General features: G+C 42.2%; 1 protein-coding gene across 5 annotated transcripts; it reads left to right on the top strand.

Moving 5' to 3' along the window:
- Positions 1–402: 402 nt before the first annotated feature.
- LOC134320238 (uncharacterized) lies at positions 403–6,878 on the top strand. Of its 5 annotated transcripts, none has more exons than XR_010013620.1 (5): positions 403–1,099; positions 1,180–1,845; positions 1,926–2,135; positions 5,786–6,041; positions 6,440–6,878. XR_010013620.1 is itself a non-coding variant. In XM_063001567.1 (3 exons), exons 1-3 carry the CDS (start codon positions 469–471, stop codon positions 2,051–2,053), a joined length of 1,425 nt encoding a protein of 474 aa, XP_062857637.1. In that variant the 5' UTR covers positions 403–468; the 3' UTR covers positions 2,054–5,344. The 5 variants fall into 5 exon arrangements, 1 of the variants encoding a protein (XP_062857637.1); XR_010013619.1 differs by having other exon boundaries at positions 6,275–6,878; XR_010013618.1 differs by having other exon boundaries at positions 6,165–6,878.
- The last annotated feature ends 3,658 nt before the right edge of the window (positions 6,879–10,536 follow it).

Raw genomic sequence — 10,536 nt, 5'->3', positions numbered from 1 at the left:
GAGAGAGAGAGAGAGAGAGAGGTGAGAACAAACAACCATCTGATTTTATTTAATGTCTAATCTAATATCTCATTTCATCTGATCTCATATAATCTCATCATATTTCATCTAAAATAATCTAATATCTCATTTCATCTCATTTTATTTAATCTGATCTCATGTAATCTTAAAATATCTGATCTAAAATAATCTAATATCTCATTTCATCTGATCTAATGAACATTTGACAGTTTCAGCTCTTATCTGAATGTAATAAATGAGACGTTTCAGGACGTTTTAGTATTTGTATATGAAATAAAAAAGAATAAATAATAAAAACTGATCCACAACATCACCAGTGTTGTGAATTCATTTCAGACTCGATATTTAATCAGTTCAAAAGAATTTTGCAGCATTAATAACAGAAATGATTTGAAATGAATTTTTAATAAAAGAACTGAATTAAATTTCTTCTCCTGGGTGAATCAGATGGAGATCCAGAGAGAATCCACACCGACGCCTGAGGACGACGACATGGAGATCATCACCATCTACATTAACAGAGAATTCATGAAGCAGGTCCAGGACTCGCCGGGGAGCGCCAACGTCCGTCTGTCCGATAGTGTGGACGAGAAGGTTGGGGTCACTAAGTCCACCATCAGCGTCATGTCAGAGGAGCTTAATGTGGCCTCCTCCCTGCTGACCGACTCCGTCCTGGATGAGGACGAGGTGACCAACGTCCCCCAAATTAAGGACGAGAAGGTTGGGGACGCTGAGTCCACCATCAGCATCATGTCAAAGGAGCTTAATGTGGCCTCCTGTCAGCTGACCGACTCCGTCCTGGATAAGATCAAGGTGACCAACGTCCCCCAAAATAAGGACGAGAAGGTCGGGGGTGCTGAGTCCACCATCAGCATCATGTCAAAGGAGCTTAATGTGGCCTCCTGTCAGCGGACCAACTCTGTCCTGGACGAGATCAAGGACACTTTTGGTCAAAAGGAGAAGAGTGAGAAATCCACCATGACTGACCCGATACCAGAAATCGATCCAACCTGCAGGAAGATCCTGGTTCAGCCGGTAAAGAAGCTGCCCGCTGAAGCTCCAGCTAAAGAAGCAATCTGTGAGTAACGGCTCCACATCCAGTTCTTCATCAAACCATCATCACCAAACCGTGTTTCATTCTTCTTCTCTCATCCAAAGGCACTGCAGAAAAGATGAAGAAGAAGAAGAAGAAGGACCAGATCCTGGGATTCTTCAGAAGATCCTGGCAGACCACGAAGAGGATCTTCAACAAGAGATCAAACATGGAGATCGTTACCAAGCAGGTCCAGGACTCACTGGGGAGCACCTACGTCCACCTGCCCAATAGTGTGGAAGAGAAGGTTGGGGTCACTAAGTCCACCATCAGCGTCATGTCAGAGGAGCTTAATGTGGCCTCCTCCCCGCTGACCGACTCTGTCCTGGATGAGGATGAGGTGACCAACGTCCCCCAAAATAAGGACGAGAAGGTTGGGGGCGCTGAGTCCACCATCAGCATCATGTCAGAAGAGCTTAATGTGGCCTCCTGTCAGCTGACCGACTCCGTCCTGGATAAGATCGAGGTGACCAACGTCCCTCAAAATAAGGACCAGAAGGTCAGGGGCCCTGAGTCCACCATCAGCATCATGTCAAAGGAGCTTAATGTGGCCTCCTGTCAGCAGACCAACTCTGTCCTGGACGAGATCAAGGATACTTTTGGTCAAAAGGAGAAGAGTGAGAAATCCACCATGACTGACCCGATACCAGAAATCGATCCAACCTGCAGGAAGATCCTGGTTCAGCCGGTAAAGAAGCTGCCCGCTGAAGCTCCAGCTAAAGAAGCAATCTGTGAGTAACGGCTCTACATCCAGTTCTTCATCAAACCATCATCACCAAACCGTGTTTCATTCTTCTTCTCTCATCCAAAGGCACCGCAGAAAAGATGAAGAAAAAGAAGAAGAAGAAGAAGGACCAGATCCTGGGATTCTTCAGAAGATCCTGGCAGACCATGAAGAGGATCTGCAACAAGAGATCAAACAAAGTTTCCCCCCTCTAATTTCCCCACAATCCCCCAAATGATATTCCCTCCTCAGCTATATAGCACATTCTCAGACAATTCTCCATGTAAGATCATTTTGGTGAGGAGCAGAAGATTCAGAACTTAAACCAGCTTTTTCACCTTCAGGACTTCAGCTTTTATCGACGTGAAAATGCCGTTCCCTTTACCATCCGCCTGGCACTGCTGCGTTCTGCCCCATGTTGGTCCCTCCAGACCTGGACCGGTCCATCTTGTTCCCTCTTGCTCCCTCTTGCTTCTTGGCTGAGAGCTTCGTGGTTGAGAGCTCCGGTGTACCGGAATGTTCTCCGGTGCTCTTAGGGTCGGGGTTGTCTTAAACTTCTCTGTGCAGGATACGATCGCTGTTCCACAGACTTGGTTCCATCTTGGTACCAGAAGTCCTCATGATACCAGAGTCTGTGGTTCCTGGTAGAGATGGGAGGATCGATCGGCTATGTATCGAAATCGGCCGATTTTTTATCAAAATATGCGATCGGCCGATATTTCCTAAATTCAGCAGATCCGATCGTGTGATATACAAACATCATCTCCATGTTAAGCTTAACAGCTCAGTGGATTGATCCAGACATTGAGCTACAAAGCTCCAACCATCGTATCACCATTCAACAAACATCGCACTTTACAACCTAAAATAACATAATTAACGTTGTGCATCATACATACGATGGAATTTTGCCGATTGAAATATTTACTTTAAAAAGATAATTCAACCCGACCCCATCTAAGTCAATTCTATGAGCACATTATATGAACTCGTGGTTCACTTTGGTAAATCGTAAGCGGTTCTTGCTTTTGATGTAGATGAGAGCAGAAAACGTTACAGAGCCAATCGGAGGCAAAAGTTTATTAGTTACTAAGTTGGTTAGTTCAGGATCATTTGCAGTGACTGACAGAAAACTTTTAGCTCCACAGACAGAACGACTCTGACTCGGTTACCGCTCTGTGGTAATAGCGGTTTAATGAAGCTTTTTAATGTAAGAGAGTCACACAGAATGTTCTGTAGTAGCTGGTGTTTATTTAAAACCACGACATTAATTAATTAATTAATTAACACGGAGAGATAACTGAGAAGAGAAACGCTTCGCATAAAATGAATCGACTCGTGAATCACTTATATCAATACTGCGAACAGATCGTCTCTCTTAAAGACACACACACACACACACACACGTGGCAGCATTTGGCACCGGTTTATCTTCACTGTTTCCCTATTTCAAGTTTTTTTCAGACTGAACTGGATAACATTAAACCTGCGTGTGTGGTCAGTTAGACTAATGAAATATGTCTCCTGTGGGTGAAAAAATAAATTGCTTTAGTTTAAAAAGTAAACCCCCCGTCAACCCCCCCCCCAATCCGAATCGGCTATCGGCCTATCACCCTCAAAGAAGATTAGAGATCGAAATCGGTGCCAAAAACCCTGATCGGTACATCTCTAGTTCCGGGTGCTTCTGAGAACTGTTGGTTGCTCGTGGTGGTGGTGTTGGATTTCAGAAGGAATTCTGGGACTTTGTGAGCTGAGCTTGATCATCTTAGATGTTGGGCTCCCCCAGTACCAGGATTCTGGCTTCAACACCTCAAGTGTTGGATTTCTGAAGGAATTCTGGGACTTTGTGAGCTGAGCTTCATCTTCTTAGATGTTGGGCTCCTCCAGTACCAGGATTCTGGCTTCAACACCTCAAGTGTGGGATTTCTGAAGGAATTCTGGGACTTTGTAAGCTGAGCTTCATCTTCTTAGATGTTGGGCTCCTCCAGTACCAGGATTCTGGCTTAAACACCTCAAGTGTTGGATTTCTGAAGGAATTCTGGGACTTTGTGAGCTGAGCTTGATCATCTTAGATGTTGGGCTCCTCCAGTACCAGGATTCTGGCTTCAACACCTCAAGTGTTGGATTTCTGAAGGAATTCTGGGACTTTGTGAGCTGAGCTTGATCATCTTAGATGTTGGGCTCCTCCAGTACCAGGATTCTGGCTTCAACACCTCAAGTGTTGGCTTTCTGAAGGAATTCTGGGACTTTGTGAGCTGAGCTTGATCATCTTAGATGTTGGGCTCCTCCAGTACCAGGATTCTGGCTTCAACACCTCAAGTGTTGGATTTCTGAAGGAATTCTGGCACTTTGTGAGCTGAGCTTGATCATCTTAGATGTTGGGCTCCTCCAGTACCAGGATTCTGGCTTCAACACCTCAAGTGTTGGCTTTCTGAAGGAATTCTGGGACTTTGTGAGCTGAGCTTGATCATCTTAGATGTTGGGCTCCTCCAGTACCAGGATTCTGGCTTCAACACCTCAAGTGTTGGATTTCTGAAAGAATTCTGGGACTTTGTGAGCTGAGCTTCATCTTGAGAGATGTTGGGCTCCTCCAGTACCAGGATTCTGGCTTCAACACTTCAAGTGTTGGATTTCTGAAGGAATTCTGGGACTTTGTGAGCTGAGCTTGATCATCTTAGATGTTGGGCTCCTCCAGTACCAGGATTCTGGCTTCAACACCTCAAGTGTTGGATTTCTGAAGGAATTCTGGAACTTTGTGAGCTGAGCTTGATCATCTTAGATGTTGGGCTCCTCCAGTACCAGGATTCTGGCTTCAACACCTCAAGTGTTGGATTTCTGAAGGAATTCTGGGACTTTGTGAGCTGAGCTTCATCTTCTTACATGTTGGGCTCCTCCAGTACCAGGATTCTGGCTTCAACACCTCAAGTGTTGGATTTCTGAAGGAATTCTGGGACTTTGTGAGCTGAGCTTGATCATCTTAGATGTTGGGCTCCTCCAGTACCAGGATTCTGGCTTCAACACCTCAAGTGTTGGATTTCTGAAGGAATTCTGGGACTTTGTGAGCTGAGCTTGATCATCTTAGATGTTGGGCTCCTCCAGTACCAGGATTCTGGCTTCAACACCTCGTGTTGGATTTCTGAAGGAATTCTGGGACTTTGTGAGCTGAGCTTCATCTTGAGAGATGTTGGGCTCCTCCAGTACCAGGATTCTGGCTTCACCACCCCATACAGAGCATCATCAGTTATCTCAGCATCGTCATATTCTTGATGTACCTGCTCAGCATGTCTTCTACCCTGTGGAACTCTTAGATCTGGAAAATTAAATCATTTCCTCTTGGGGGCAGAACAGAGCTCCGTAGCAAATAAAGCCGAAGACGTGACGCCCGCTCCTTACCCAGGTTCTGAAACGAGATGTGGATCTAGCTGAGAACGTGAATATCTCCGGCCGGCTGCTTCCTTCTCTTCCCTTTCCCTTCTTCTCCATCAATAAAGCTGGTGTCAGATGAATGCTGGTTGTAGGAATCGTGTTTGTGATGAGATTTTACACACAATCATCTAGAGCAGGGGTATTCAACTAAAATTTAAAGGGGTCCAGTTAGAGAAAATTTCTTGAAGCGAAGGTCCGAAATGTTTAACTATATATATATATATAATGTAAATATATTGATATTTACATTTACATTTTCAGCATTTAGCAGACGCTTTTATCCAAAGCGACTTACACAATGAGCGGAACACAATGAGCAATTGAGTGTTAAGGGCCTTGCTCAGGGACCCAACAGTGGCAACTTGGTGGTGGCGGGGCTTGAACCGGCAACCTTCTGTTTATTAGTCCAGTACCTTAACCACTATAACATATATACAATATAGTATAATGTAGCCTAGTAGTTGTATCAACATCTGCATGTTATCAATAACTGTCAAATCAAATGTCTGTTTATTTATTAGGATTTTAACGTCATGTTTTACACTTTGGATACATTCATGACAGGAACGGTAGTTACTCATTACACGAGATTCATCAGGTCACAAGGTTATATCGAACACAGTCATGGACAATTTAGTATCTCCAATACACCTCACTTGCATGTTTTTGGACTGTGGGAGGAAACCGGAGCACCGAAGGAAACCCATGCGGACACGGGGAGAACATGCACACACAGAGAGGACCCGGACCGGACAATAAATTGTGTTCCAGTGGGAAGTAAGAACAGAAATGAGTCTCTCCATCATTAAATGCTGTAATTTCGCTGTACACGTTTCTTTTTTGGAGAGCGCCATTTGTCTCCTGTCTCACTCGTCTTTTTCTCAACTTTCTCCTGCACAGTTGTCTGTATCTCTCCCTTAATTTTTTCTACATTCGCTATCTTTCTTTTAATTTCCACCGTCTTTTCACATGTAACTCGCCTCTAACTCTCTCAACTGTCTGCACTGCAGTCGCAGTGTTTACCGGCTGGAATGCACAGACTTGATTGGCTGAGTGGTGTCAAGTGATTGGTTCTCATCCGCTAAACCGCTACCGTAAAGACTACAAAAGCTGCGCCGGTTAAAATAGAAGCGCTCCGTCAGGTTTCAAATCCTAACTTTCTGTTTTGGCTATAGGTCCGGGTCCGTATGGGACAGCTTCTGGGTCCGGACCCGGACCGTGGTCCGCCTGTTAGTGACCTCTGATCTAGAGAATCGAATCGAACCGTGAAGAAGCTCAGCAGAAGCTCAGCAGTGGATCCGAACCAACATTCACAACAGAGACTTTCATTCATACTGAGATTCTTCAGGTTTCTTTTAGGTTTTAATTCTTATAAAAAAAACAGAAGCTGGAAAAAGTCAAATAAACACAAAGAAACTAAAACATAAAAGAATGAAAAGATTTTCTAGTAAAGAGGTGTGTGTGTGTGTGTGTGTGTGTGTGTGTGTGTTTTCTGCCTTTTGCTCAATTAATCGGACCCACCACAACCCTGACCAGGATAAAGCAAACAGAATAAATATATTAAAATCACCTCCTGGTTTCTACACTCACTGTCCATGTTATCAGCTCCACTTACCATATAGAAGCACTTTGTAGTTCTAAAATTACTGACTGTAGTTTATTTGTTTCTACATGTTTTGTTACCCCCTTTCATGCTGTTCTTCAATGGTCAGGACCCCCACAGAGCAGGTATTAGATAGATAGATAGATAGATAGATAGATAGATAGATAGATAGATAGATAGATAGATAGATAGATAGATAGATAGATAGATAGATAGATAGATAGATAGATAGATAGATAGATAGATAGATAGACAGACAGATACTTTATTGATCCCGAAGGAAATTAGAGTCCCAGTAGCATTGTACATCAAATCAAATCAAATACACACTATAAAGAAAAAATACAACAATATAAATTCGAAAAAAGTACAAACACTTTGACAGATTGAATGTAACCTGAGTTTTACATATACTGCATAGCAGTGGCGGCTGCTGGTCTTTCAAAGAGGGGAAGCTCATTGTCGGCTTACATCATAAAATTTGTCAATTTATTTACACATAAATTCTGCCCTCTGTTCCTTTTACAAGAAAATGGCCTGAAATGGGTTACAGCAGTTTGTCTTTCGACTTCACTTGCAAAATCCGCGATGGGACTGAAGCTCCTAGTGATTAAGTGACTAATGAAGTGTATTGCTTTGGCAATACGAATGTCCCTATTTGTCATGCCAATAAAGCCTCTTCTGAGTTTGAGTTTGAGAAGTGACGGTGTAGCGCTCAAACTAGCTGTCAATCAAAACGGGATTCAGCGTTTCGACTGATCCTCCAATCATCTTGCAGAAGCTCAGCGTCCACACCCGCCCACAGCTCCATTCACCCCCAGAGACGCTCAGCGTCCGGGGGCGGGACAAAATCGAGGCATTTATCCAATGACCGGCGAGTTTCGAAGCAATGAAAAAAAAACCTCAACGCAGTCCCATAGAAGTGAAGAGACGCTCAGCTTCTGTGGGCAAATGCATCTATACGGGAATGTATGAGTTAAGTTAAGAAAATCGAGTCGATTTGTGATAATTAGCTGATTCTGAACGAACTCATCCTCGAGATATACGTATTCTAACGCATTTGTAGTCAATGAAATGTTAACACAACTGTACATATTTGACCATTTAATTTTGGACATTTTAGGGGAAGCTGAGCTTCCCTTGCAGTCTTAGAGAAATCGCCACTGCTGCATAGCTACAGAGCAGTTATAAATGATGAGGATGGATTGAACAAAATAACCAAATGGAATGGAATTAAAAGTAAAAGTGCAGGAAGGTGCAGTTCCAAGTATACAGTACACGGTCCAGATTAAATATAGATTAAATATTAAATATAAAGTGAAGTGATAAGTGACAAGTATTGCACATTGGATTGGGCCAATATAGCCATAACTACAGGGGTTGGACAAAATAACTGAAACACTTGGTTTTAGACCACAATAATTTATTAGTATGGTGTAGGGCCTCCTTTTGCGGCCAATACAGAGTCAATTGGTCTTGGAAATGACATATACAAGTCCTGCACAGTGGTCAGAGGGATTTTAAGCCATTCTTCTTGCAGGATAGTGGCCAGGTCACTACGTGATGCTGGTGGAGGAAAACGTTTCCTGACTCGCTTCTCCAAAACACCCCAAAGTGGCTCAATAATATTTAGATCTGGTGACTGTGCAGGCCATGGGAGATGTTCAACTTCACTTTCATGTTCATCAAACCAATCTTTCACCAGTCTTGCTGTGTGTATTGGTGCATTGTCATCCTGATACACGGCACCGCCATTGGATGCACATGGTCCTCCAGAATGGTTCGGTAGTCCTTGGCAGTGACGCGCCCATCTAGCACAAGTATTGGGCCAAGGGAATGCCATGATATGGCAGCCCAAACCATCACTGATCCACCCCCATGCTTCACTCTGGGCATGCAACAGTCTGGGTGGTACGCTTCTTTGGGGCTTCTCCACACCGTAACTCTCCCGGATGTGGGAAAAACAGTAAAGGTGGACTCATCAGAGAACAATACATATTTCACATTGTCCACAGCCCAAGATTTGCGCTCCTTGCACCATTGAAACCGACGTTTGGCATCGGCACGAGTGACCAAAGGTTTGGCTATATCAGCCCAGCCGTGTATATTGACCCTGTGGAGCTCCCGACGGACAGTTCTGGTGGAAACAGGAGAGTTGAGGTGCACATTTAATTCTGCCGTGATTTGGGCAGCCGTGGTTTTATGTTTTTTGGATACAATCCGGGTTAGCACCCGAACATCCCTTTCAGACAGCTTCCTCTTGCGTCCACAGTTAATCCTGTTGGATGTGGTTTGTCCTTCTTGGTGGTATGCTGACATTACCCTGGATACCGTGGCTCTTGATACATCACAAAGACTTGCTGTCTTGGTCACAGATGCGCCAGCAAGACGTGCACCAACAATTTGTCCTCTTTTGAACTCTGGTATGTCACCCATAATGTTGTGTGCATTGCAATATTTTGAGCAAAACTGTGCTCTTACCCTGCTAATTGAACCTTCACACTCTGCTCTTACTGGTGCAATGTGCAATTAATGAAGATTGGCCACCAGACTGGTCCAATTTAGCCATGAAACCTTTATTATGCGGTAATGCTGCACGGAATGTGTTTTAGATTTTGAAAATGTATGTGACAGAACTTCTCTTTTAAAATCCGTAATAAATGGTAGTTTTTTTTTAAAACGTTACTATTGTAAAACAAGCTAACGCTTGTGTAAATAGACTTTATATATATGAGATAACTTCATTAGTTAAATAATATTATAATTCTTTAGACGGTGTTGGTCAGTTTTCTCATTATAAAAGCCTTTATGGAGTCTCACTGTATATTCCTATGGTTTATTTTACTTTACAAATAACATTCTTTTTGACGTTTAGACGTTTTTTTCATCTAGTGCCATTGTTTGGCCTCTTGAGTGCTGTTCCAAAGGTTGTGCAATTGTGATGAGTAAATTTTTTTTTTCATTTTGAACAAAATCTTGGTGGTTGAACTGAGATTTTAATGTAAATGTAATGATTTAACACTTAAAAGTATATGTTTGAAATTTATATAAACAGACCACAAATGTGTTTCTCTAAATTGAAATGTGGATTAGATGTTAGATTTACTTGATTTCTATGAAGTAGTTAGTTTAAAAAAAAAAAAAGTTTAAAATTATTTTAAATGAAATAATATAATTTATTTTGTACTTTATAGGTATCCTCCAACTTTGCTCTGAGTGCTGTGTCAAAGGCTCTTTAGTGGTGAGCATTATTATTCAAATGCATTTGTTGGTTTACTTGTTCCACAGCATGACTGATGCTATTCATCTTAAAAAATTTGCTAAAAGAATTGCAAGAATATAGATAATTTCTATTTTTTTAGATGCACATCATTGTTATGTACTTTTTTCCAACAGCCCTGAAGTGAGTCTTACTTTCTTTAAGGTTCTAATGTTCATTTTTTTGTTGAAACTGAGACAACAAAAAGGTCTTAGAATATTTTTATTTGTTACTTTTTATTTTATTTCAGATACCGAATTCACTACGAATTTGAAGATTCTAAGACAAGGGTTTTAGAATATTTTTATTTGTTTTATTTTATTTCAGATACCGAATTCACTACGAATTTGAAGATTCCAAGACAAGGTTTTGGAATAATTTAATAAGGTATCCGAATTTGTTACGAATTC

Source organism: Trichomycterus rosablanca, chromosome 9, assembly GCF_030014385.1.
Source record: "Trichomycterus rosablanca isolate fTriRos1 chromosome 9, fTriRos1.hap1, whole genome shotgun sequence".
NCBI classification, from domain to species: Eukaryota; Metazoa; Chordata; class Actinopteri; order Siluriformes; family Trichomycteridae; genus Trichomycterus; species Trichomycterus rosablanca.
The sequence above is the reverse complement of the archived record's forward strand: the minus strand, read 5'-3'. Positions and strand labels throughout refer to the sequence as shown.